The sequence below is a fragment of the Sinocyclocheilus grahami genome, unplaced genomic scaffold (genome assembly GCF_001515645.1).
Source record: "Sinocyclocheilus grahami isolate Dianchi unplaced genomic scaffold, SAMN03320097.WGS_v1.1 scaffold146.1, whole genome shotgun sequence".
Classification (NCBI taxonomy): Eukaryota; Metazoa; Chordata; class Actinopteri; order Cypriniformes; family Cyprinidae; genus Sinocyclocheilus; species Sinocyclocheilus grahami.
Window position 1 is genome coordinate 1,170,423 of NW_015505325.1, and position 26,559 is coordinate 1,196,981.

Here is a 26,559-nt window from a genome sequence, read left to right on the forward strand (position 1 = left end):
ACTTATAACAGATCAGCTGTCTTTGAACTTCTTCCTTTACATGTTTCGAGATGTACTGTGAGGTCTGAGCCAGCATTTTATGGAGTGCAGAGCCCTCAGTTGATATTTAAACTCTTCAGCCTTACCTGGAAAGTCTGCAGGAGGGAAGGGGTCTTTCACTTCATTAACATTTGATTCAAACTCATCTATCTTGAGCTGGAGACAAAAACATGATGAAACTGGTTTACATTATGTTTATTTAGCAAACAATAAGCTAGCGCCAGAGCCTAAAATTTGATGTGATTGACTGAAGACCCGATGTGGTGGATCATCCTGATAGTGCTAGACACAAGGCCAACTAGTCAAAGTATTGCAGTAGGTTTATCTAAAATAAGCACAGTGAGCTCTTTCGTTTCGGCCATACCTTTGCTGTGGTGGGCATTCCCTCCGTTTTTGACCTCTTAGCCATCAGGGCCTTCTCCTCCTCACTTTTCTCTGGCAATGTTCTTATTTGAATAAATAAGTCAAAATGTTGTTTAGTAATATATAGATATGCAAATACACTACCATTCAAAAGATTGGGGTCAGTAAGGTTTTTAAAAATGTTTTTGAAAGAAGTCTCTTATGCTCACCAAGGCTGAATTTATTTGCTCAAACATAAACAATTAAAAATAGTAAAATATGATCACAATCTAAAATAACTGTTTCTGTTTTATATATATTTTAAAATTTAATTTATTTCTGTGATGACCAAGCTGAATTTTCTGCATCACTACGCCAGTCTTCAGTGTCACATGGTCCTTCAGAAATAATTCACTGTAAAAAATGACCATGAATTTAATGGTAAAAGACTGTAAAAATGCTACAGTAAAAACCTGTTAAATGGTTAACGGTAAATTCCCCTACTATATACGGTGAAAATCTGTTTTGGACATTACATGTAATTTTACGGTAGTATACCGTTTTTGGAAGTGAAAAAGACCATAGGCCTATAATTTACAGTGAATAACCGTAAATTGACATTCCCAGAAATCCCTGCGTTACATTTCAAATTTGATGTTTTTTTGTTGAAATAACTGTTTCTTCTTAGTTTTTTCTTATCAGTTTTGTGTATTAGGGTTGTGTGTTACACCTAATGTTGTTAAATGAATGTTTATTGCATTATTTCAGTTTGTGTTACCATGAAGGTGTTTAGTGTTTGTGTGAATGACACTGTGCACCTTCTTTCTATATGTTATTATTTAAAAGCTGCTTGTGATGGGTTTTGGTTCATCATGTGACTTTCTCATCACCACCTGCATTTGGTGGTTATCAGTGTATTACAAAGGTACAAATCAGATTTCAGTACTTCAATAGGTTGGTATATTAACATTATATCAGTTAATGAAATTACGGAATTTAACTGTGGGAAGTCATGGCCTAATGGTTAGAGAGTCGGACTCATAACCCAAAGGTTGTGGGTTCGAGTCTCGTACCGGCAGGGATTGTAGGGGGGGGGGGGGAATGTACAGTGCTCTCTCCCACCTTCAATACCACGACTTAGGTGGCCTTGAGCAAGGCACCGAAACCCCAAACGCCCCCCGGGGGCCGCAGCATAAATGGCTGCCCACTGCTCCGAGTGTGTGTTCACTGCTGTGTGTGTGTGCACTTTGGATGGGTAAATGCAGAGCACTAATTCCGAGTATGGGTCACCATACTTGGCCACATGTCACTTCACTTCACTTTTTCTTTTTTTTTTTTTTAAATTTAAGTTAAAACCTAAAATATTGCTACCGTATTTTTTACGGTAACATTCCGGCAACCCCAGCTGCCGCTTTTTTTACCATAAATTTTACGGATTTTTTTTTACAGAGTAATATGCTGATTTGATGCTCAGGAAACATCTCCTCTTATTATCAATGTACTGCTTAATATTTTTGTGGAAACAACATTTTTTAGGACTATATGATGAAAAGCTCAAAAGAAAGCATCAAAAATGACTTTTGATCAGATTAATGCACCCTTGCTGAGATAAAATTATTAATTAGATGTTCTTTTACCTCATGAGTTTCCTTCGGGCTTTCTCCTCTGCTTTCTCTTTCTGTGCTGCTGTCAGACTCTCAGCCTCAGCTAGATTGTCCACAGCGATAGCCAAGAACACATTCAAGAGAACGACTAATCAACAGCCTGCTAAGGAAAAGTCCAAACAGCCTCATCACAACAATACAACATGATTGGTTCTGAAATACTTCGTACTTAGAAGCAGAAACAATGGCAAATGTTTCTTTTAGATTAAGTGCTTTGCTATATTCTTTTAAGCATACTTAATTCCCATTTATCATCTCTAATCAGTTCGGACAAATTAACAGGGACATGAAAATAAGGACATATGCTTCAAAAGGATACAGTTTCCACAGATATACAGAATTATGAAGTAAATGCTGACAAGAATTCCTGGTGATTGAGGTCCACCATGAGCCATGATTCCATTGTACATAATCGAGTCCCACTCCTCACCAGTTAGGACCTGATAATGAAGCCCAATGTCACATAAACAGCTTCCGTTGACAGAGCACAATTTCACTAAAACTGCAAGTGGAGTACCTGAAACACACTGATGAGGGCCTGTGGGAAGTTGTCAAAGTTACTGCGCTGAATCACTCTGTCAGGGAAGTTGAATTTCCCACCAAACACCTGCATACCCAGGAGGGAGAAGATGACAATGAAGAGGAAGAGGAGCAGGAGTAGGGAGGCAATGGATTTCACTGAGTTGAGTAAGGATGCCACTAAGTTATTAAGTGATGTCCAGTACCTAAAGACCCATGAGAGGAAACAACAGTCTTGGTGTAGGAAACATGAATTTTGTGTATGAGAGGTCATTTACTGTAAAAAATCAAATCAAATAAATAAACAATAAAATAAAATAAAAATAAAATGAATGAATGAATAAATAAAATTAATTATATAAATAAATATTAACAACATTTAACAAAAAAATACATGCCTTTAAATATTTATTTAATAAATAAATATTTTAAAATCACAGAGCAAGTTCCTGTGCAAAAGCCGAAGATACACTCCTTAGACTAGTAAGTAGTAGTAAGATATTAGTTGGACTAATAAGGCACTCTTCTCATTACTTCAGAGTAACAGTTCTTGTGATTTGTTGCAGGAAAAAGAGGAAGTTGAAAAGTTAAGACAGATGGTAGTAAGATTTGGAAATGATGTATTAAATAAATGAACGTACCTTGTGATCTTGAATAAGCGTAGGAGACGTATACACCTCATCACAGAGATCCCCAGTGGTGTCATGATGTTTGACACGACCAGGATGATCTCCAGAATTCCAATCGTGACCACAAAGCAGTCAAATCGGTTGAAGATGGACATAAAGTAGGCTCTCAGACCAAACGCATACATTTTCATAACCATCTCAATCGTGAAACAGGCGAGCAGGATTATATTGGCAGTGTCTGCAAACAAGACCAAGACTCATCAAGATCTCACTTCATTCGCCAATATATATATATATATATATATAAATCAATAGAATTATGAATGATTCTGTTGAATCATTCTATTTGTAAAGATTCCTTAAAACAACCAAAAAAAAAAACCGTTTAAAATAATAAATAGGAGTTGGGAATCTTGTATTGCTTAATGTATTGTAATGTATTGCTTAATGGAACGGACCTTGAAAACTTGTTAACCCCTCAGTCTGGTTATGATGCTCTGTTGCAATGACCAGAGTGTTGAGTAACACAACAAGGAGAACCCACCAGTTGAAGAATTTAGATTTGACCCAAACATAACACTTCCTCCGTAAAACAACGTTCCAGCGGCGTGCGAGACGGCTGCGGATTACACAGTAAATGAAAAATCAGTCTTCGGTTAAATCATGATGCATATTTTTGTTCTTGATTGCACACTCACTAGAAATAGATCACCCTGTTGATCCCCTCCATCTTGTACAAACTGTCTGTCTCTGAATCAGTGTTCTTTCTAAGAAGAAGTGCTGGAGAGTATCAAAGTAGTGAGAAACTTTAAAGATGCAGTTACTGTGCTTTTTATCAAATATACATACATTGAAATTTTCATTCGAATGACATCAGATATAGAGGTAGACAGACAGACAGAGACAGACAGAGGACTGTAGTAGCACCATTACCCTCATAATCTCCATCCATAACTTCAGCATGAGTGATCCATTCCATGTAACCTTCCAGATCCTCATCCATTTGTTGTCGCTCTCGTAGCTTTTGGTACTCTACTCGTGACCGTGACATCTCCCTTTCCTTAGTAAACTCCCTGCATAAAGGAAAAACTCTTCTCAGTTAGGCCACTTAACCATGAAGTTGAGTTTGCTGAAATGGCTTCCTGGTCATGTGATATTCTTGTATTTCTATGTCTCTCAATAAGGTGAGTAATTTAAGTTGATTGAACAGATCTGTGTCCCATAAACCATTCAGTAGACTCATCCAGCCAGAGTGCATTTAGATGAAATAATAATAAAAAACATGTACAATTGTGTTTTAGTTTATCTCACACTTCCAAACTTGTTGACCAAACTTTAAGTAGATAATAAGCAGTTAGTATTAAAACTTTTTATTAAAAACGTAGCTTGAGCTAATACCCGCTCAGTACTCCAAGGACGAGGTTCAGGATGAAGAAGGAGCCCAGAAGCATCAGAGTCAAGAAGTAGATCCAGGGCCAATCATTCCCCATGGCATCATTAATCTAAAAGATCAAATCATCACTAATATATTTGACAAACATGAACATCAAACATGAAAAATCTTGCTCTATATAGACAAACTGTCACTCTGAGCATTATTGGTGGGGATTTTTCTCTTTCTGCAGTTTACATCTTTGCACTAGTAGGTGGCGAAAGTGGCTGTTTTTATGAATGAGTCATTAAACCAAATTAGTTCAAACACACTGACTCGTTCAGGAATGCAACACCACTTCTGTGTATTTCCTGGAGACGCACAAGAGCTAAGGGGTCTTTCACACATGTTATTGCCTTAAAAAAAGAGATGCCATTTAAAACAAAATTTATTTCTTTTAACTTGAGCGCAGATTTCTAGGACACTATGTCATGTGCGAGATGCTGCATAATATGCGAGGTCATATATGGTTGTCTATTGTCATTGAACTGTTGTGTAAAACTAATATCAGCCTTGTTATCCTGTTGGTCTGAATATCAGCATAATTTAATTTGTAACACTTTACAATAAGGTTCATTAGTTAAACATTAGTTAATGTATAAACTAACATGAACTAACCATGAGCAATACATTTGTTACTGTATTTACTAATCTTCACTAACGTTAGTTAATACAAATACAGATGTTCATTGTTAGTTCACAGTGCATTAACTAATGTTAACAAGATTTTAATAATGTGTTAGTAAATGTTGAAATTAACATTAACAAAGATTAATAAACGCTGTATAAGTGCAGTTCATTATTAGTTCATGTTAACTAATGTAGTTAACTAATGAACCTTATTGTAAAGTGTTACCATTTAATTGTATTATATATAGTCTATACTGATGGATACATTTATAGTAGCCTATCAGTAATGATTTAACTTTAGCATAGAGAAGTTTAATTATTGCCTGATAATATAAACAAACATTTGTCTTCTGGCCTCTCCATAAGATAGTAAATAGGGGGATTGTCATGCCCATAAGTAATTACCCAGTAGAGCACATCAGTCCAGCTCTCCATTGTGATACTCTGAAAGACTGTGAGCATGGCAAAGCCAAAGTTGTCAAAATGGGTGATGCCAAAATTGGGACCAGGCCAACCTGCCCGACATTCAGTGCCATTGATGGTGCAGCGGCGCCCGTGTCCAGCCTGAGCACAGGGCGATGGCTTCTCATTCTCCCTGATGGCAATGATATCTGAAACAGAGGTTGAAAACATTGATCTTGATTACTGATTAATTTATTTTACATATCTAAAACTTGTTTTCAGTTATGAGATTCACTTTATATGTTTGATGTCTCACTAGTAGACTCACTAGTGCCCTGGTAGTAACATGTCTTGTGCATTTTACACTTGAACAGCTCCAAACCCATAATGGCATAAATGGTGACCATGAAGAAGACCAGCAATGCAATGTGGAAGAGGGGCAACATGGACTTCAGAATAGAGCTCATTACCACCTGGAGGCCTGGACGACAACAAATATACTTTTAACAAACCAGCATTTTTTAACATTTGACAAAGACAGGATTATATTGTAATCTTACAAGACAGTTAACAAAGCGTGTACATATATGTGACCCTGGACCACAAAACCAGTCTTAAGTCGCTGGGGTATATTTGTAGCAATAGCCAAAAATACATTGTATGGGTCAAAATTATAAAAAAAAATTATACCAAAAATCATTAGGATATTAAGTAAAGATCATGTTCCATGAAGATATTTTGTAAATTTCCTACTGTAAATATATTAAAACTTCATTTTCATTAGTAATATGCATTGCTAAGAACTTCATTTGGACAACTTTAAAACCAATTTTCTCAATATTTTGATATTTTTGCACCCTCAGATTCCAGATTTTCAAATAGTTGTATCTCGGCCAAATATTGTCATATCCTAACAAACCATACATCAATGGAAAGCTTATTTATATTGATGTATAAATCTTAAATTTTGAATTGACCCTTATAACTGGTTTTGTGGTCCAGGGTCACATATACATTTCTGTAAGCACCTATTTAATCTGTTTTCACTCAACACTGCCTCAGTTTGTTAGAAATATTATAGGAGTATACTTATAATAATTATATATGAAGGTATATTAAGGACCTAGCTTTAAAGTCCTATGTTGCCCTAATTGTGGTGCTTAAAAGTCTTACTGGGAACTCCCGATACGAGCCGCAGCGGTCGCAAGACTCGAAATGCTCTAAGAGCCTTCATATCAAACCCTCCTCCTTTCTCTTTGGGAACTCCTGCTATTGTGTTGATGGTGTCCACACCAAGTGTGAAGAGCCTGAGGAGGCAGTTTAAAAGAACTATTATTTAAGAAATGTGAAACAATTCATTTAAAAAATGCCAGCATTTATTGTATTATTAATACTGCACAAACTCTACAGAAAAAAAATCTATGGTTGAATTGAGTTCAGGACAGTTTTAGGAATCATTTCAGGGTGTTTTGTTTATGACTTCTGGACATTTTAAATGTCATCTTACCCCATGAACACAATGACAAAGTCTAATATGTTCCAACAATTTCGTAAATAGGCTCCCTCGTGGAACAGGAGCCCATACGCTACTATCTTTAGGAAGCACTCAAGAGTGAAAATGACCAGGAAGATGTACTCCAGACTCTCCTGCAAGGAAACAAACAATGTTATAGGAGGGATTAATGGGGTGTAAAACATGATACAGTGATGATTCTGGCCCCCCCCCCCCCCTCACAATTCTGAGAACTGCAAGATACATATTCAGAGTTAAAAAACATTTATTTTGTTCTTTATTTATTTGAATTCAGAGACCCATATCTGCATATTAAGCTGGGTTGGGAGAAAGTATTTTAACATTAAGAATTTATAACCTACAAGACATTTTCTTCAACTTTCTTGTTCTTCATTTTTTGTAGTTTCCACATCCTAAAATTACTTAATATCTTTTTAGCAGTTTCGACATACTGTCAACTGTATCGCATGGATCATTTGTTCTAAAAAAACATGCGCAAGGTGCCACTGAAACCTGAACCTTAACATTTTGCCAAACCAAACGACTGTCCTCAATGGGCAGTGAGGATCTAATCAGTATGTTTACACAGCACACAGCCTCTCATTCTACACTAACAGGCCATATCAACCTCATTCTGACCATGTCTACTGAGACCCACTCTAAGCTCCGGTTTCATGACTTAGTATCTGAGGAATGGATGGCCCACCGGCGTAAGTCACTAAACCCAGGGGAGTAAATAAGTGAGTGGGTCTCAGATTTGTGCCCTCTGAAATGTAATAACACTCTATGTTCTGAGAGAGGAGAATATGACTGCACATGCTAGTGGAAAGAGTGTGTGACCTACATACCGTCAACGCTTGAGTCATGAAATAAGAGGATTTATCATTATATAAGTGTTTATATAGCTGAAACACAAAAAGGTTACACATATAAAAAGAGCAGAAAGGCAAAGTTCAGTGTGGGACAGAACAGTCACGTCAATAGAATCTATATTCATTTCTCATTAGATGCGTCATGAAAATCCCCTTCTGAGATTTGAGTGTATTTATAAACACCACACTTGCAGCTTTGGACATGCACATCTCAAATCAAAGACTAAATATAAAACCCATGACACAAAACAGCATCTGCTGCATGGTATATTTTTAGTTTGTAAAACATGATCTAAATTGCATTCATTGTATATAAACCCATAATTCTATTTAACTTTAAACTCATAAGAGCTTATTTATGCAGATCACAAATTTGACCTGTGCAAATGCCAACTGGGCGAAAATGTTAGCGCACACATATCAGTTTCAAAACAAATACATCTCTCTCACAACCCAAGGGCCAAAAACCTGAGTAGGCAACAATCTGAACACTTTATCTTGGACATGTTTAAGTATCTCAGATTCTCTGGCAACACACCATGAGGTGTGTCTACAAAACATAACTATCCCTTTAATCCAGTTCATCCTTGCAATTGCAGTACCATAATGTTTTTGTAGCTACCTGCAGTAGCTTTTGTTTTCAAAATTAGTTGATGTATTACTGCAAATGACCTGTAATTAGCGATTATTCCTTTAACATGTATGCTCTCCAATGGTAAGTGTAGTTTAAGAACATCTCACCAATGTTAAGTTGGTGTTGTTGATGTCCTCTTCAGGCATGGGAAGAAACACAGCCAGAGCTACACAGTTAGCGAAGATAGTTAGCAGGATAATGATTTCAAAGGGTCTGCGGGAGTCTGCTCAGGAAAACAATGGGTAGACATGGCAGAAACAACCATTGGAAAATGATTTGCATAAATCAGATTTAAACAAAAATTAAGTCGCCCAGTGCCAAATACAAGTAAAAGTGGCTTTGGTGACTAAAGAAACAAGAGAGATTTTGGGAAGTTATCTGGTCAGTAACTAAATTAGAATCAATGACACACAAGGCATCTAGTAAAGATGGTTTTACCTCAGTGTAAACATTTACTAGGATAGAATATATAATATATAATAAATATAGGATTTCATGTCCAGTAAGAAATATTATAATCATCAATTATTGCTGTTTCAGTTTAAACTACATGACTGGCAGTCTCCAACTAACTGTAATTATTAGTGAATTTCTGCCACTAGGGGCCACACAACAGCTGTACACAGACAGAATATCATTAAACTGTATAAATACATCTATGCAAAAAAGAGCTCCAAAATTACATTTCCTATTCACCTCTGTACAAAAGCCAAACACTTTTACATGACAATCTCCAATTCAGATTTACATTTGTATTCCAATTACTGAATGAACTAATCGGGAACTGAAAGTTTCACTTCATAAAGCAAATGTTTGCTGTATATGTCAGTTTTGTCTCAAGGGTGGTCTCAAAGCACAAGTTAAGAAGTTGTGTAAGTAAATTGAGTCAATTAACATTAGCTTGAAGTCTTATTATTAGTATATTTGCTGACTGTAAATAGGCTGGGGTTCATCCTTATCATCTTCAGTGTAAAGACCTTATCCAACTGCTTCCAAATGACCGTGGTGAGTCTGACGCATAACAAAAGCTTAACAGCTTCAGTTCACAACTGAGAGAGATTTCCACACCTTAAGACACACTAAACCTGGGGATTATGAAAAACAACTGTGTCTGTTTTTATTTTCTCCATCTCACAGATGGAGCAAATATCTCAGTCTGGTTTTGTTGAACATAAGATGCGGAGTAAAACAGATCCGAGTTATGGTCGCGTGCTTTTTCTGGCATGCATGCTAAACCAGCTCTCTGGGGGATGGATGCCTTTTTAAATCATGCCCATCTCAATTATGAGTCAAAACTAAACAAACATCAAACCACAGTCTAAAACTATGGAAACAAAATGGATGTAAGTTTGAAGGATACTTCCATTCCACAATGTTGATGCAGGTCTTCCGGAAAGGGTTTTTGAGCGTGAAGAAGAACAAGGAACGTGGAGGTCGAGGGTTTCCTCCTGTGGCCTGCAGTTTCTTGAGTTTCTCCCTTTGCTTTCTCTTGAGCTCTTCTTCATTCATGATGAACGAGGCCAAAGCTGCCACCCCACCACCACCGCCGCCGCCACCTCCTGACTCCATTTTGGATCTCCTAAATGTGAAATCTTCTCAATTCCCACAAAAAAAGAGCCAAAACCTGAAATGATTCCTAGTTTAGCAAATCCTTGGTCTTCTTAAGTTCAGGTCAGATCTTTAGTATGGTCCTAAGCTTCATCCACCATCTCGCCTTCTCTGAGAAGGCACAGTGTACCTTCTTGGCCCTGGCCCCTGCTGCAAACCTACACCAGACAAGGAGGCATTGGAGGGGCAGGGAGCATTTAGGCGCAGATGGCCCATTCTGAGGGATATATATAGACGGGCAGTCAGTGTCCATTCTTGGGGGTGTGGAGGCAGGTGGAGGAGGGGATAGGAAGCCTTATGCAGCAGATGAAGAAAGAAAATGACTAAGGTTCTGTAAGAGAAATTCAGCTGCTTATATAACACCACAAATGAAATAAGACATTGAAAATATTAAAATATGAAGAATAGGATACATAAGTGGTGCTAAAATATGCCTGCCTTTTCCCCTTGGTGATTTACTGTACAAAACAGCAGATGGGAATTTTTACAGGATCCAGTTTAGGCAGTTTCTAACTAAATATATAACATAACCATTGTATTTTAGTGTCAAACTTTGAGTGTTACTCAGTGAATTTTACCTAGAAAAAAGAAAATGTTACAAAGAAAGCTGACAACATTCTTTATATATTTAACATATCAGTGCATTTTCACATAAGCAAAATATTTCAGCTGTAAAACAGCTGCAAGTTGTTTGGATACATACTGGAAAAATCATTATAGCAGCAAATATAATAAAGCAAATTCCTTCACATTTTGAGGTGCAAAATAAATATTTTGGGATGTCTGTAAATCAGAAAATCCAACAAAAGTGTAAATCACATTAGAGGAAGCTTATGATACACTATTTAACAGTGCTGATCACGTAAAGCCCCTTCACTATTGTGAATATACACATTTTTAAATATTTCATTATAATATGACATTTAAGACATGTGCTTGTGACAAGTGCCATCCTAAATGGCATTATCAACTGGCAAACAGACAAACAAGCAATAAATAAATAAATACATACCTACATGAATGGAAATCATTCAATACATTTTCTTGGTAATTCAAAATGAAACTACAACAGTGCAATGACACTCTACACATTCATAAGCGCATCTATATTATATAGAGGTCCACATCAATACTCCCAGATTACACTGCTTTCCATGTAATCCCATCCTTTGCAATGCTATTTCAAAGCAAAGTAGTGACAGCACCGATATACTCAAGTTATTGGGTGAAAAATGTAGGTGTGAGACCAACTGGAGCTGGCTGATTCTCTTAATTTATGTTAACAGCAAGCAAACTATACAAGTTGCTTTATGTGGTCACAGCTTCAGTTTGAAAGCTAGAATCAAGTCAGTTTTGGTAAGATTATAATACTAATGATAATGCAGGCCCACTGATAAAACATATTGTCATAAAAGCTGAAACTATAAGACCACCATGCAAGTTGTCTCAGTCAGTGGTTCCCATTAGCCTTTTTTCACAGCTAGAGTCTGTCTGAGGGCTTAGCTGAGCAGCTTGTGGCGGTCAAACACAGTCTTGCGCTGCTCCTGGACCTGTTTCTTCCAGCGCTGCTGAGCTCCCTCTACCCTCTCCAGCACAGTGTTTCCACGACCGTGCAAACCATCCACACGCGGCCTCACATCCTGTAGAAGGAGACAAAGGACACAATTAATACCTAAACCCAAGAAAGAATATTTATGAACTCAAGCACAGTATCTACAAAAGTGATAAAAAAAAATTATATGACTCTGTCTAACTCTTGTCACAATTCTACCCTTTCGGTAATATAAGACAATAATAAGAAATGTTTCTTGAGCAGCAAATCAGAATGTTATGATTTCTGAAGGATCATGTGACAGTGAAGACTGGTAAAATAAAATAGCAAGTTTACAAGTTGTCGAATGAACGACCATTTAACTAAATTTTTTTTTTAAACTTACTTTTTTGTTATGTATATATGCATTCTATAGAAAATGTGTCTTCATGTTTGTGACAGAGGGCACTGCAAAAATGTCAACAATTCTGTGTTTTTCTGTCAATATGGGGTGCTGTGTGTACATTAATGAGGAAAAAAAATGAACTTAAATGATTTTAGCAAATGGCTGCAATATAACAAAGAGTGAAAAATTTAAGGGGGTCTGAATACTTTCCGTACCCACTGTATATATACACACACATACACACATTCTCCTTCCCCCCTATATATCTCCATCAAATTCTTTCACTTATCCCAGTATTTTTCAAATAATTAATTAGGAGACTATGTATTTCCCTAGACATTGTTTTTCCTAGCAGATTTCCCACGGTCATGTTTTGATTTCTAACTCCCTTCTTTCTTCTTCATACCTTTTACAATCTAATAAAATATGTTTTACTGTCTCTTGTGTGTTGCAGTGGTTGCAAAGACCAGTGGGGTGTTTTCCTATTCTCTGTCATGTAAAATCTAAGACGTGTAATTATCTTTCCTTCCTTTGGATTCCTGCTCTGCCTAATACTATTTAAGCCTACTTGTTTTTGTATGTTATACAGATGTCGTCCAATGTCAGTTATGTCCCAGTATTCTTGCCATATTTTGCTTGTATGTCCCTTAATAATGGTTTTGATTTCTGTTCTACATAACGGTATTTGTATATCAACTGTTTCATGCTTTATTGCTGCTCTTGTCCAGAATATCTACAATCTAATTTCCTTCCAACTCCTACATGAGCAGGAATCCAAAGGAAGGAAACACCCAGCCCTTTATCATACAGTATTAAAAGTAAGTTGAATATCTGGTATATGATATCTTTTCTACATGATGTTTTCCCAGATTGAATACTAGATAGAGCAGATAAGCTGCTAGAAGCTATGATTATATGGTTGTTTATTTCCTTCCAGATACTGTAATGCCAATAAAACTGCTAAAATCTTTACTGTTAGGGTTAGGGTTAGGGTTAGGGTTATTCGTGAAGGGCCTAAATAATATGCTCATAATCATTTTGTGTATTCAGTGGCTTACGCAGCAGTTATTTGTTGCAGTTAACGTTATATGAAGCTGACAAGACACCGGTCTCAGTTCCACAGTTTAGGCCTTTTCCCCTCTCTGTTGTGTATTTGTGTTTGAGAGATAGACTTACTAAGAATAAATGATCTGCTGTTCTTTTTTTAACTGCTATTTCATAATGCGAAATGGAAAAAGCAGCCCCAGTACGGCCTGTCTCTGGCTGCTTTGATCCATGTAAATATGAATAGTTTGTCTTGATAAAGGTCCATGTAATTTTGAACTATTATCCTCTGTGGCATTATTTTAGATTTTTCTTTTAACAGTTGTTGAAGGCTTATATCTACAGATGGCTTTATGAATTTCCAAGGTGGTACAGTTGATAGTGCCACATGGGGCTTACTTGGAGCTGGCTGAGGCTTGCGTTTTGTGCTTTTGCATTTCCTATCCATCCGAAACTGTAATAATTACTTTTACTATGTTCTGAACAATCTTGTAAGATGGCCTTTGTGGGATGTACTCCGCTATACCCTTGTAGATCTATCCAATACGCCAGCATGAACTTGATCCTCCTAATACGTAAAGGCATCTCTCCTGTCTCAACTTGTAATGCAGATACTGGTGATGGTTTAAACGCTCTAGTAATCAAACAGACTTTCTCCGGAAATTCAAGGAGTATTTTTTGTGTGTCACGTGATGATGGGTGAACTCTACGCCCCGCCTTCACAAACAGTGAAAAGCAAATTAAAATACTTCACATAAAGAACATGATGTGATGTGAAATAGCGTTATTTATTTGTTCCATAGAACAACACAATTTATAAACTGTAATGCCCCACGAATCGTATTATAAAAATTGTAACATAAAAAATAATAGCATAAGTTCCGACTACATAAAAGGTCTCTTCAGATTTTGTAAACCATCACAAAGGATATAAATGAGCAAACGAGAAGCTAAAATAACTGAGACAGCTCAAACTTGCATGTACCATATGTTAAGTCCACGTATAAAGACATGAATCTGATTTCATACACGAACCCCACTTGGTCCAAACTTCCCATAAACGGTCCGTCGAGTTTTATTTTTCTATTGGTTGCCCAAACCGTCACTCAGACTGCGCTGCGTCCAATCATCGAGCGGCCCTTCCATCCTATAATTTTTGGCGGCGGTCGGAAGATGGCGGAAGATTTGAAAGGTAAGAATATATCGTGTTAAACGTTCAGAAACAAAGGTTTACACAAAGGTTTAACTGTTACACGAGTTGTTAGTTACGTGGTACCTTTTCAAAGAACCCCCGGAAACAAACTCTCCGTTTTGGAAGAATCTTTGCTGCAAGTTGTTGATACAAATTCACATTAGGTCGATGTTAAGGCTGCCGCGCGCTCATGCAACACATTCAACAAGCTCATTTGTGAATGCCGTAACTAATCGGTTTCTCTTGCATCTTCTTCTTTGTAAAATTGTACAACGTAGCGTAAGGTGCAAAAATGTGCATGCTCAATAGTTAGCGTAATCGTCAGTGTTTAGCTAACTTTTACGTCCTCTTGAGGAATATGATTTACTCAACATGCTTGATAACTGGACACTTTATCGAAAAGCAAATTCTCCCGCACCGTGTTAATCTAATACGTACGTCGTTGTTTAAATACTTCGTATAAGTTAGGTTCACTGAATCTCTTGTTCATTTTGCTTATGACGATTAGTCTTCAGGCAGTTTATTAAATGGCCCATAGGTTAGTGATGATGATGCATGTGAGTTTTTGTTTTTATCTCACACTGTCAAAATGATCAAGTTATCTGTACAATATGTTTATGATTTTGTGTGTGTTATTGCGTCGTTTTTATTGCCAAATACCCCCAACTATGATAATTTCCTTGTCAGAGAGCCCTTTTCTATAATATAAAAGCAGTTATATATATTTTCATTTATACTTTGATCAGAAAATAGTTTGATAAAATAACATCAACTAATTGTTCATTTCCTAAATTAAATGATTGGCTTTTGTTTGCCATTGTAATCTTGTCATTAAAAAAATATTATCTGGAAAATATTAGCAAGTTGGCAACATATATTTTTAGCCTATATTAGAGTATAGGATTGTCGATTTAATTTACAGTTATTTGAATTGCACTTTCCATAGCAAATATAATTCCAAAACAGCTTTTAACAGAAATGAAACCATACAGCTAGTTAGAATAAGCAGACAGTGGTGAATTCCTAGATAGAGACGATGCAAATTTAAAATAATCTTGAATGTAATAAAGTTTGAGTTCTGTAATTGTTTTTTATTTTTGTTTTTGGAATTTATTTTGCTCACCAAGGCTGCATTTATTTGATCAAAAATACAGCAAAACCAGTAATACTGTGAAATATTAATACAATTTAAAATAAGTGTTTTAGTATATTTTAAAATGTAATTTAGTCCTGATGGAAAAGCTGAGTTATTAGCTTTATTCCCCGAGTTAAAAAGCTTAAGAAGAATAATTGCGCTCAAATTCTCTGCAAACCTCGGGTTTACAGGCATGAAGACATCAACTATTTGCTCAAGTGCTGTGTAGTTCTTCATCTAAAGTTGCACACATGTCTGTCATCCCATATTTTATCTCTGTGTTTTTCCTGCAATGAACACCTAATTGTATTTTGTAGCTCAGGTTTGTAGGGTAGCATGCATCGCTACTGAAGGCCAGCTGGAGGTGATCTGTCGAGAGCAGGGGGTGAAGTGTGATGAGCTGGGCATCAACAAGCACAACCTGTGTGATTATGAGGTGGAATATCTCTGTGACTACAAAAAGAAAGTTATCACCGATGGGAAGAGACAAACAATACAGGTGGGCTTAAAAGTCTGGCTCATAAATGTACTCATGTCAAAGTAAATTCTACTACATGATGGTTAAGATGAGTTTTATCAAAGCAAAAATGAATCCAGGTGGCCAGTTGCGTAATCTGCTTAGACTAGTCTTACAAGTTAGTTTTCAACTAGTTGTTTTCTTCAAAAGGAATCTTTTATCCAAAAATTAAAATTTGCTGACAATTTACAATTCACTCACCCTCAGATGTGGAGGAATGTAGCATTGTCACTTGCTCACCAATGGATTCTCTGCAGTGAATGGGTGCCGTCAGAATGAGAGTTTAAACAGCTGATAAAAACACCACAATAATCCACAACAAGACTCCAGTCCATCAGTTAACGCCTTGTGGAGGGGAAAGTTGTGTGTTTGCAATTAACAAATTCATCAAGACACTTTTTTTTTTTTTTTTACTAAAATTCTAGTCCTCTATCCAAAATATTGCTTACTTCAGCGAAAAAGTAATCTTGTCTGAATCAGGAGAAATATACATAAAAATTTACTTAAAAAATAGATTGATCTAATTTGAACCCAAAAAATTAGACTGATTGACCCTTTGACGAACCGTTACTTGGTCAGACTAGCTCTTAAGACAGTCTTAACATAGTGGCTGTGTCTATGCCACTGGCCGCAGGTGTAAATGTGTTTAAGCTCACTACCATCCAGTGTTAATTTTGACAGCAAATTTTGATTTAGTTTTAGTCATATTTGTCATCTGAATTGTTTTTAGTTTTAGTCGACTAAATATCTGTTGAATAAATCTACAGTAAATTTTGTCTGCTAAAATCTAATGGGTTTAGTTACAGTGCATTTATTAAGCATTTCTCTAAAATTTCCAAACTCATTATATAGGTTTGATATTAAGGTTTTATCATGATAGACACCGATTTAACTGCGGTGACACACAACATGCCTTCATGTTAAAATTAAATAAAACCACTTCTCATAAAGAACAAGAACATGGTCTTCTTTTTAATGAAATAGTCAAGTCAAGTCTGCTTTATTGTCAATTCTTCCACATGTACAGCACATACACACAGAGAATTGAAATTGCGTTACTCTCAGACCCTTGGTGCATACAGATAACATAAATACAGATAGGTACAGATTAAATACAAAATACAACTATACAAATATACAAATAAGGTAAAATGTAAAAATATATCTATATATATATATAAAGCACAAGGCATATGGCAGATAGAGTGCAAACCAGTAAAAGTAAAACAGTGCAGATATAGTGATTGTAGTGCAAAAAACAATGATTTGTAGTGCAAAAGAGCTTATTTCGACTGATTAAAGTGACAGTGTGTGTGTATTTGGGAGGGGGGGAGTGGGAGAGTCCATCAGAGGGTCAGAGTTCAGAGGTGCGTGGGGCAAAAGAGGGGAGGGGGGGCAAGGTCGGGAGGGAGTTCAGCTTCCTGTGGTTAAATACCAATGGTTATTTAGGCTAATTATGCATTCTTTATAGCAACTTGTTCATCATATTCTTCATTCTTTCAAGCAGACATATTTATTTCTATAAATAAATTTAGAATCATTTTTAGGTCTGCTAAAGTTTTTCAGTGAAGAGCAGTGTGTGATTTTCTGTTTTTCTGTTGTTGCTTGATTAACACCAATGACTCGGACAATAGAAACTAAATTAGGCTGCTATCCCTTTAAAACCGGATGCAATGTACACGTTCTCCATGCTGTTTACATTTACTTCAGACGTAATTAACTATTTACGTGAATACTCATCAAAATGGACAGTTGGACATCGTGGCTGCATCCGAAATCTTAGGCAGCTGACTTGCCTCGCTGCCATATGAGGCAATGACTTTGCAGGCAGCGTTTTTGCACGTAGACACCTCATGAAATTGATTTCGGACAGGCTTCTGAGGCAGCATAACGGATTAATGATCTACAACAAAATGGAACAAGATTTTGTGATAACTAAATTAATATTTAATTACAATAATTACGAAAATGTCAATAGATTTACGTCATAGTTTTTGTCATTCAAAAAGAGTTTTAGTTCGTTATCATCTCGTTGTCGTCGGTGGAAAAATGTAATTGACGAAAATTATTCGTCAATCAAATTAACACTGCTACCATCCCTGTTACCCCCTTCATAGGAGTTATACTTGGTGAAATGGAAGGGCTACCCAGAATCCAGCAACACATGGGAACCACGGAGGAACCTGAAGTGCATAGATCTTCTCAACCAGTTCTGGGAGGACCTGAATGCAGAGATGCAGAGACAGAAGAAACGTGCTGCCCCTCGTCGCCTAGACCCTGCCACTGTGTCACAGCTCATCCAGCGGGCGAAACTCCGACAGACCCTTAAACAGTGGGAGACGCACCTCAACGGCTTGGGCACCCACAAGGGCCACATCTACGTACGGAACCAGGTCGACCTGGAAGGCCCACCTAAGAACTTCACCTACATAAATGACTATAAAGTCGGTGATGGGATCATGCTGAATGAGGTATCCGTGGGCTGCGAATGTACAGACTGCCTTGGCAACCCTGTGGAGGGATGCTGTGCCGGAGCGTCTCAGCACAAGTTTGCTTACAATGAGTTAGGCCAGGTCCGCATCCGGCCTGGGTTGCCCATTTACGAATGCAACAAGCGGTGCCATTGCGGGATCGACTGCCCCAACAGAGTGGTGCAGAGGGGAATTCAGTATTCCCTCTGCATTTTTAAGACAGACAATGGAAGGGGATGGGGGGTAAAGACCATGGAGCGCATTCGGAAGAACACTTTCGTTATGGAGTACGTCGGGGAGGTGAGAAGCACAGGAGGGCTTGTGCTATATATTTACTTCCTGCACGGATTAAGTTTTTTTTTTTTTTGGTAATATGTATTGGTGGCACTCAGTCACTTTGGCTTAGACAAGTAGTTTTTTTCACCTTCAGTTGAATATTGCCATTCTGTCAGTCTAAGGTTTTTGTGTTATCATAGAAATGTTTTGCTTCACTTGTAGATAATGGCATTATCAATCAACGTTTTAGTTTCCTTGTGACGGCTGATGAGCTTTCTTTGTCTTTCCCAGAAGTGAGTCTGGCTTCATGATTGTTAAACCCTCTTTTTATCTGTTTTTGCTTTAGATCATTACAACAGAAGAAGCAGATTGCAGAGGTCACATATACGATAAAGAAGGCGCCACCTATCTTTTTGACCTGGATTATGTTGACGACGAGTACACCGTGGATGCTGCTCACTATGGAAACATCTCTCACTTTGTCAATCACAGTGTGAGTGGATTGGACTTGAGCTTGCATTGTCTTGTAAACAACTGACTTGATAGCAGTTAAACCGTAGCTTTTTATCTGAGGGCAGTAAATTGAATATCACAAATGTTTTCTTTTGTCTCCTTAGTGTGACCCCAACCTCCAGGTATATAATGTGTTTATTGATAACCTGGATGAGCGGCTGCCGCGGATAGCGTTCTTTGCCACACGTGGGATAAAGGCAGGAGAGGAGCTCACATTTGACTACAAAATGAAAAGTAAGTGTGGGACTGTATAGAAAAAGAGTGTCTAGTTATTTCTAATATTTTCATTAACTTGGTGACACTTCTTTTACCATTTAATTATTTAGATCAATTGATTCATATACTACCATTCATATGCATTAAATTGATCAAAAGTGACAGAAAAGACAGTTTGTACAGGGTTCCCACACTTCTTGAAAGTACTTGAATTGCAGACAAGGATTCAAGGTCTGGAAAGTACTTGAAAACAAACATGCGTCCTTGAAAGTGCTTGAAATAAATTTTATGGTTTATGCTATTTAAAAAATGGTCCTATATGTGCTATCAAAGACGAAAACAGCTCTAGTGATTGGGGTGGAGATGGGGTAGTGCGAAAAAAAAAAACCTAGCATGTGTGTTGATGTGCAGCCTAGAGCCCTGCACGGGACTGTTTTCTTAAGCCTGCTCCCACTGAATTTCTGACCATTACTGCCCGCTCCCGTAAACATTCTAATATTTTATATAATTTTCGCACATCAGGGAGCCGCTATTAATATGCGGGGTATTGAAATCGCATTTGAATGAACGCTCGCTGTTCACTTTCGATTTCGCGATCAATCGCTCTCTGTGTAAAGGGAGCACATCTTACAAGATCAGATATTTGTCAGTGAGCTCAGGATCTGTCGAGCAGCAAATCCTCCAGCATTGTCAGTCATCTCTCGTGACTCGTGATCAGTCAAATCTGACTCCTGCAGCTTGTGTATGGATGCAGGGCATACCTGTCGACACTCCCGTTTTTCCCGGGAGTCTCTCGTATTTCACACCCATCTCCCGCCCCCGTCCTGTTTTGTTATTTCTCCCAGGAAACTCCCGTAATTTGTATGGCCCTACCTCGATATATGAATAATCACATCAATACTTGATTCCATCAATTCCAAGGTTGTCCAGTTGCCAGATATTGTATGAAACGCTTCCTACTCACACAATAGACAGATCATACAATTCTGAACCCATTTGTGACCTCAACCTGGCAACCTACAACTCAGTTGCGCTGTTGATATCTGTGCATATAGACTGGGGAAGCTGAATGAAGCATCGCTGGTAGAAATGGCATTAGATAGCTCAGGTGGTGCTACGGCGAAAAAAAACTAAACAAAATATAGCTGCAAATTCAACAACAGCTAGACAGATCATTGCGAAGCAGCATCGACAATTCCCACGCTTTTTGCAAAGTGTGTCGCACTGATTTTAGTATCGGACACGGTGGGAAAAATTTTGTGATGGAGGGCCACTGGTAGGAAGCCTCTGAGCCGTTTTTTTTTTAATCAGTGTACATAACAATGACACTATGTATTTTAGGTATGGAAATGACATATTTTGAGTTTTGATATTTGGGATATGGTCATTGCGCTGCTTTCGACTGGCATGGTTTCGTTTTGTCACGCAGACCTGGCAGCTCTGGTGCAGCGCAGACACTTTCAGTTTAGTGTAGTGTACGTTTTCCAGCTAAACTAAATTTTCAATTTCTATTAAAAAAAAGCAAAACGACAGTAGGGGCGCTGGGCAAGTAATGTAATCTGTGTACAACCAAACACAGCGTAAACACATGCATCTCCATCATTCTTATATGGGCCAGACTGCGGGACCTGCGCAAAATTTTTTTTGAACGCCCATTCCCGCCCGCAGTAAAGGTAAAACCGCCGTAAAAAAAGATTTGCATCCCACAGGATCCCAATCCCAATGCAGCCCTTCATGAACCTATGGAGAAGCAGTGTTAATTAACAGGCCCAATGCCAGGAAAGTGAAAATTTTATGATTCTTGGCTCAGTTCCAACAGATGTACAATTTAGCAAGATGTTGACTGCATGGAGAGTGACATGCAGGCTCTTGTTGAATCAGTTCTGAGACATGGAGCTAAGGAGAAAAAAGTAGAAGTTGAAAAATTGGAAAAACAGCTTAGTTAAAAGCGTTTACAGTTTAAAAGTAAATAGAAAGTCCTATTTTATGTTTATTTTATTTTTATTTTTTGCAGATTTGCGCATGTACAAGGTTTAAAACGTTCATGAAATACTGTAAAAAAAAATATTGACGTTTTGAGCAGCTGCATTCCTCTAGGTCAAAGATGAAAAGAGATTTTCAATAAAAAGTGATTTACAAAATAGTTTTGACTTGAGTTTATTTATTAATGAGTAATTTCATTCAGTCTATTTAGTGAATGTACACATTTTTAACGTTAACAGGTTTTACCGTGTTATTACAACATTTAACCACTTTTTATTAATTTAAAAATTTAGACATTCTTTCAAATTTAAATCTTGTACAAGAACTACAGCAAAAACCAGTTTGATGCAAGAAAATATATTTTTATCAATATTTGAGAAATTATATTTGAATATTACCAGTATTGACTTCAATGGATTTCATTAAATTCCTTTGAACAAGACTCAAAACGGTCTAAATTGATGAAACCTACACATTCAAAACCTCATTATTACTCTGACATTTTTTATGTAAATGTTAAGTGTAAGTGAAATGTTAAGTTCTGTAAAAGGTCTTTCATGACGGTACATACAGGTGCATCTCAATAAATTAGAATGTCGTGGAAAAGTTTTTATTTCAGTAATTCAAGCTTCCTTCTGCTGACCAGCTTTTTGAAGATGCTGATTTCATTTTCCAGCAGGATTTGGCACCTGCCCACACTGCCAAAAGCATCAAAAGTTGGTTAAATGACCATGGTGTTGGTGTGCTTGACTGGCCAGCAAACTCACCAGACCTGAACCCTATAGAGAATCTATGGGGTATTGTCAAGAGGAAAATGAGAAACAAGAGACCAAAAACTGCAGATGAGCTGAAGGCCACTGTCAAAGAAACCTGGGCTTCCATACCACCTCAGCAGTGCCACAAACTGATCACCTCCATGCCACGCCGAATTGAGGCAGTAATTAAAGCAAAAGGAGCCCCTACCAAGTATTGAGTACATGTACAGTAAATTAACATACTTTCCAGAAGGCCAACAATTCACTAAAAAAAAATTTTTTATTGGTCTTATGAAGTATTCTAATTTGTTGAGATAGTGAATTGGTGGGTTTTTGTTAAATGTGAGCCAAAATCATCACAATTAAAAGAACCAAAGACTTAAACTACTTCAGTCTGTGTGCATTGAATTTATTTAATACATACGTTTCACAATTTGAGTTGAATTACTGAAATAAATGAACTTTTCCAGGACATTCTAATTTATTGAGATGCACCTGTATGCTGGGGTGTGAATTTGATAGGTGCTTGATGTAAAAAAAATGGTGCTTTAAAAAGTCCTTGAATCTGGTGTATATGAAAGAGTGGGAACCCTGTTTGTGATGTAACAAAAGATTTCTATTTTAAAGAACTCCTGTTCTTTTGAACTTTCTATTCATATTCTTCTGTTACTTAAGCACCAAATCAGCATATTAGAATGATTTCTGCAGGATCATGTGACACTGAAGACTGGAGCAGTGACTGTTGAAATTCAGCTTTGCCATCTAAGAAATAAATTACATTTTAAAATGTGTTAAAATAGAAGTTTAAATTGTAATAATGTTATACAATATTACTGTTTTTACATTTCTTGTTTTATTTATATTGTGTGTCTTTCGCTAAATTTACATGTACTTTTAAATGGGGAAATACAGTATATATAAATACAGTATTTTTCATTTTTTGAAGAGGAAAATTTTAATTTTTTCTTGACTCATTTTTTTCCATAGTTGATCCAGTTGATGCTGAGAGCACGAAGATGGATTCTAATTTCAGTCTGACGGGACTCCCAGGCTCCCCTAAGAAGCGCATGCGCGTTGAGTGCAAATGCGAGGTACCAACATGTCGAAAGTACCTCTTTTAGAGGAAGTCGATGCAAAATAGGGACTGAAAGAAGATCATGTGTTCCAGGGAATGTTGAAAGTATCTGCGGTTTAGAAACTGATTTGGGAGGTGTTTTGAAATACTTCATTGAATTTTAAATATATATTTAAGAATTTTTTTTTTTTTTTTCCCCAAGATCAACCACAACTTTTTCTTTAGTATTGTTGTTTTCCGTGCTTAAATAGTGTATAAAATGTGGCATTAATTTTTTCAATTTGTGCATTAGCAATGATGTTTGTAAAGTAAAAAAAAAAAAAAAAAAAAGATTTTCAGTCGTTGTTATAAACCCATATTTTAATCCATATCAAAAGCTTTGACACCATGGAATCCTTAAAGAAAGTTATTGTAATGTTTTTTTTAAACATTGAAATGTTCATATGCTTTATTTGTTTGAATAGGAATATCTTTTTACTTTTTCCAACAAACTTTTGTAGTTTTTCTCGCCCTGTTTTTAGCAAATATCTTTAGGCCAGTGCAAAATATGACAAATCTACATGTCCTTCCTTCTATTTTTTTTCTTGACTTGAACTTTCCACCAGGGGGCAAAATTGTACTATTAATGCACAGAAGGGGAAGTTTGTTAGACTGAAGGAAGTGGACCTACATGAAATGTTGCTTTTTACGAATGCAAAATTTTAGCATTCTGTGTTTTATGTGTACATAGTCTAAATCTAGATATATTCATACTGTCAAACTGGTCTTTCAGTGACTGTATTTGAGCACTGGATTTAACCGATTAATAAATGAGTGCAAGTGCTTATGTTTGGTTATAATTTCACAGATCTGACTACTATTCAGGGCTGTTTCCCCAAAAAGCACAGTAAGCCTATTGTTGATAGTGGTTCATACAGTCTACAAAGATTTTGGGAATCACAGCTCGGGTGGTTTTCAGAACTGGACAGTGAAGCTGGAATATGTGCTGTAGATGAATGCGAGATGGTAAATAAATTCTGGATTAACCAATGCTCAGGAACATTTTACTTAAATTAAATCAATTCACACAATTATACAACTATCGTTCAACCAAATCTGTGCATATGTAAATATTTATAAACTACCACTTGCTATTTTTATTGGTTTTGTGTAAAAAAAAAAAAAAAATCAAGTTGCCTTGTCAGACCTCATGTTTATCATACACCCATGAATGTTCAACAAACTATGTTCTTGTTAATCATGAGTTCCATTGCTCTGTTCAGTGCCAAAGTTGAACTTATTTCAGTTTGGATAATTTCACATTTTTGTTGACATTAACAGCAAGCTTGATCATCTTTATGTGAAGGGCTGTACATAAAAAAGCTGTGAAATAAACCGATATGTTTTTATCAGTTATAAACTTTTATTTCTACTTTGACACTGTCATGATAAAATACATGTGAATATTTCATTGAGCACATAATGTGTTCACAACCTTGTTTGCACATTAATTCAGCGAGACAAAGTAATACAATAAGTGACTCAATATCTTTAGTGTCACGTTTTGGAAGGGAATCAAGGGTCAAAGTTTCCTCAAGGAACAGTTCTATCATCTTTGTCTACAATGGTGTTTAGTCACCCGTTAACCTGATGCCGTGACTTTAGTGCAATGAGTGACCTTTTTGGGGTATCAGAGGCTTGGGGCACACTTTTAAAGAGCACTGCAAAATGCCATTCACTTGTCTGCTAACTGACAAGAAAGGTTAGCAACTTCAAGTGTTTCTTTTAACCCTTTAGGAAATGGAGGGGTGTAAAATGCCATACTCTTTCAAGATTAAAATGTTAACTTATTTGAAGTTTATAGACTGCATGTATGTTAACTGAAGTCTCACATAACATCAAACACACATTCACAGTGAAATTAAGTGAATAAACATACAAACTCAAATGTCATAAAACATTTCATACCTTGATAAATGCTCTGCTTAGTTCATAGATGTCTACACAGACTAACTCCTCATTGTGGTACACTCTTAAAAATAAAGGTGCTTCAAAAGGTTCTTCAAGCGATGCCATAGAAGAACCGTTTTTGGTTCCACAAAGAACCATTCAGTCAAAGGTTCTTTAAAGAACCATTTCTTTCTTACCTTTTTATGATCTGAAGAACCTTTTGTGAAACAGAAAGGTTCTTCAGATGTTAAAGGTTCTTTATGGAACCATTTAGACAAAAAGGTTATTCTATGGCATCGTGAAGCACCTTTATTTTTAAGAGTGTATAAGCAAAACCTCAGATTTAACTAAACTTAAAACTTTCTTAAAATTCTGCTCTGAAATCACCTGCGCTATTTGTCCAGTCTCACCTCATTTCTGATCACACATAAAACCACATATGCACACCATCCTGTCATTCCATTGACAAATGACTCCCAGTTTGTATAAGAAAAAGAGCCAAATGTAATCTTCAGTAGCTACTGTATACATATAGAGAAACTCACAAAATAGACACATTTTAGTAAGTATGAATCAATGAGCTGAGCCACATTTCCAATGGCCAGTCGTGTATGAGGTACACAGGGATGTCACTCAGCTAAAACACACATTGCTTTTTCAAACTATAATTTTTGGTTGTAAATAAACCACTGCAGATTTTATACTGGAAGTCTGAATGATACACAATATATCAAGCAGAAGCTCGACTCCTACATTTGAAAACACTAACTCGCACTCTACTTACTTGTTTACCACATAAACAAGTACAACACCAGATCCGTTTGCATGTAATTTTTTTTATATACTTTGGAATTCCTCAAGGCACTGGGGGAAAAGGAAGAAGGAAAAGTCTTAAGGCCTTTTAGAAGAAACAGATGTGGGTATGTGGGGGGACACTGACTGGCATAGAAATTAGAACCAGAGGGACAACAGGAATAATCCCACACACAGGAAAAAAACTGGGCTCTCGAATCCCAACAGCCAGGCAAATAACAGCACTGAAGAAGGTTGGAGAGACCATCAGACACGTGTCCAGAGTAACCTCAGTCTCATCCTTTGATATTTGAGATAGTTTAGTGCCGTGTCTTGGCAGTGTGTGCTGGGTTTCAGGGTCTTTACATGTCTGATATGGAGCAGTAGAAGGTTCATCTTCTGCTGAAGATTTAACAGTTGAAGGTTGAAGATTGAAGGCT

General features: G+C 36.9%; 2 protein-coding genes across 2 annotated transcripts in view; one reads left to right on the forward strand and one right to left on the reverse strand.

The window, feature by feature from the left end:
• Nucleotides 1-10,465, reverse strand: part of LOC107591792 (dihydropyridine-sensitive L-type skeletal muscle calcium channel subunit alpha-1-like) — a 23,302-nt gene extending 12,837 nt beyond the window's left edge. Inside the window, exons 1-16 of the mRNA XM_016281046.1 lie at nt 10,037-10,465; nt 8,784-8,889; nt 7,165-7,304; nt 6,831-6,964; nt 5,986-6,138; nt 5,661-5,866; nt 4,592-4,695; nt 4,127-4,266; nt 3,892-3,973; nt 3,652-3,812; nt 3,206-3,431; nt 2,563-2,770; nt 2,365-2,485; nt 2,019-2,133; nt 404-485; nt 126-195 (exon numbers count right to left, since the gene is read on the reverse strand). Of these exons, the coding sequence (XP_016136532.1) occupies nt 126-195; nt 404-485; nt 2,019-2,133; nt 2,365-2,485; nt 2,563-2,770; nt 3,206-3,431; nt 3,652-3,812; nt 3,892-3,973; nt 4,127-4,266; nt 4,592-4,695; nt 5,661-5,866; nt 5,986-6,138; nt 6,831-6,964; nt 7,165-7,304; nt 8,784-8,889; nt 10,037-10,245 (2,257 nt within the window). The 5' untranslated portion in view covers nt 10,246-10,465. The remainder of the gene's footprint in view (nt 1-125; nt 196-403; nt 486-2,018; nt 2,134-2,364; nt 2,486-2,562; nt 2,771-3,205; nt 3,432-3,651; nt 3,813-3,891; nt 3,974-4,126; nt 4,267-4,591; nt 4,696-5,660; nt 5,867-5,985; nt 6,139-6,830; nt 6,965-7,164; nt 7,305-8,783; nt 8,890-10,036) is intronic.
• Nucleotides 10,466-14,359: 3,894 nt separating this feature from the next.
• LOC107591797 (histone-lysine N-methyltransferase SUV39H1-like) lies at nt 14,360-25,444 on the forward strand. Its single transcript, XM_016281051.1, has 6 exons — nt 14,360-14,457; nt 15,910-16,091; nt 18,227-18,880; nt 19,203-19,349; nt 19,474-19,603; nt 23,311-25,444. The coding sequence occupies exons 1-6, from the start codon at nt 14,439-14,441 to the stop codon at nt 23,442-23,444; spliced, it is 1,266 nt and encodes a 421-aa protein (XP_016136537.1). The 5' UTR covers nt 14,360-14,438; the 3' UTR covers nt 23,445-25,444.
• Nucleotides 25,445-26,559: the final 1,115 nt, after the last annotated feature.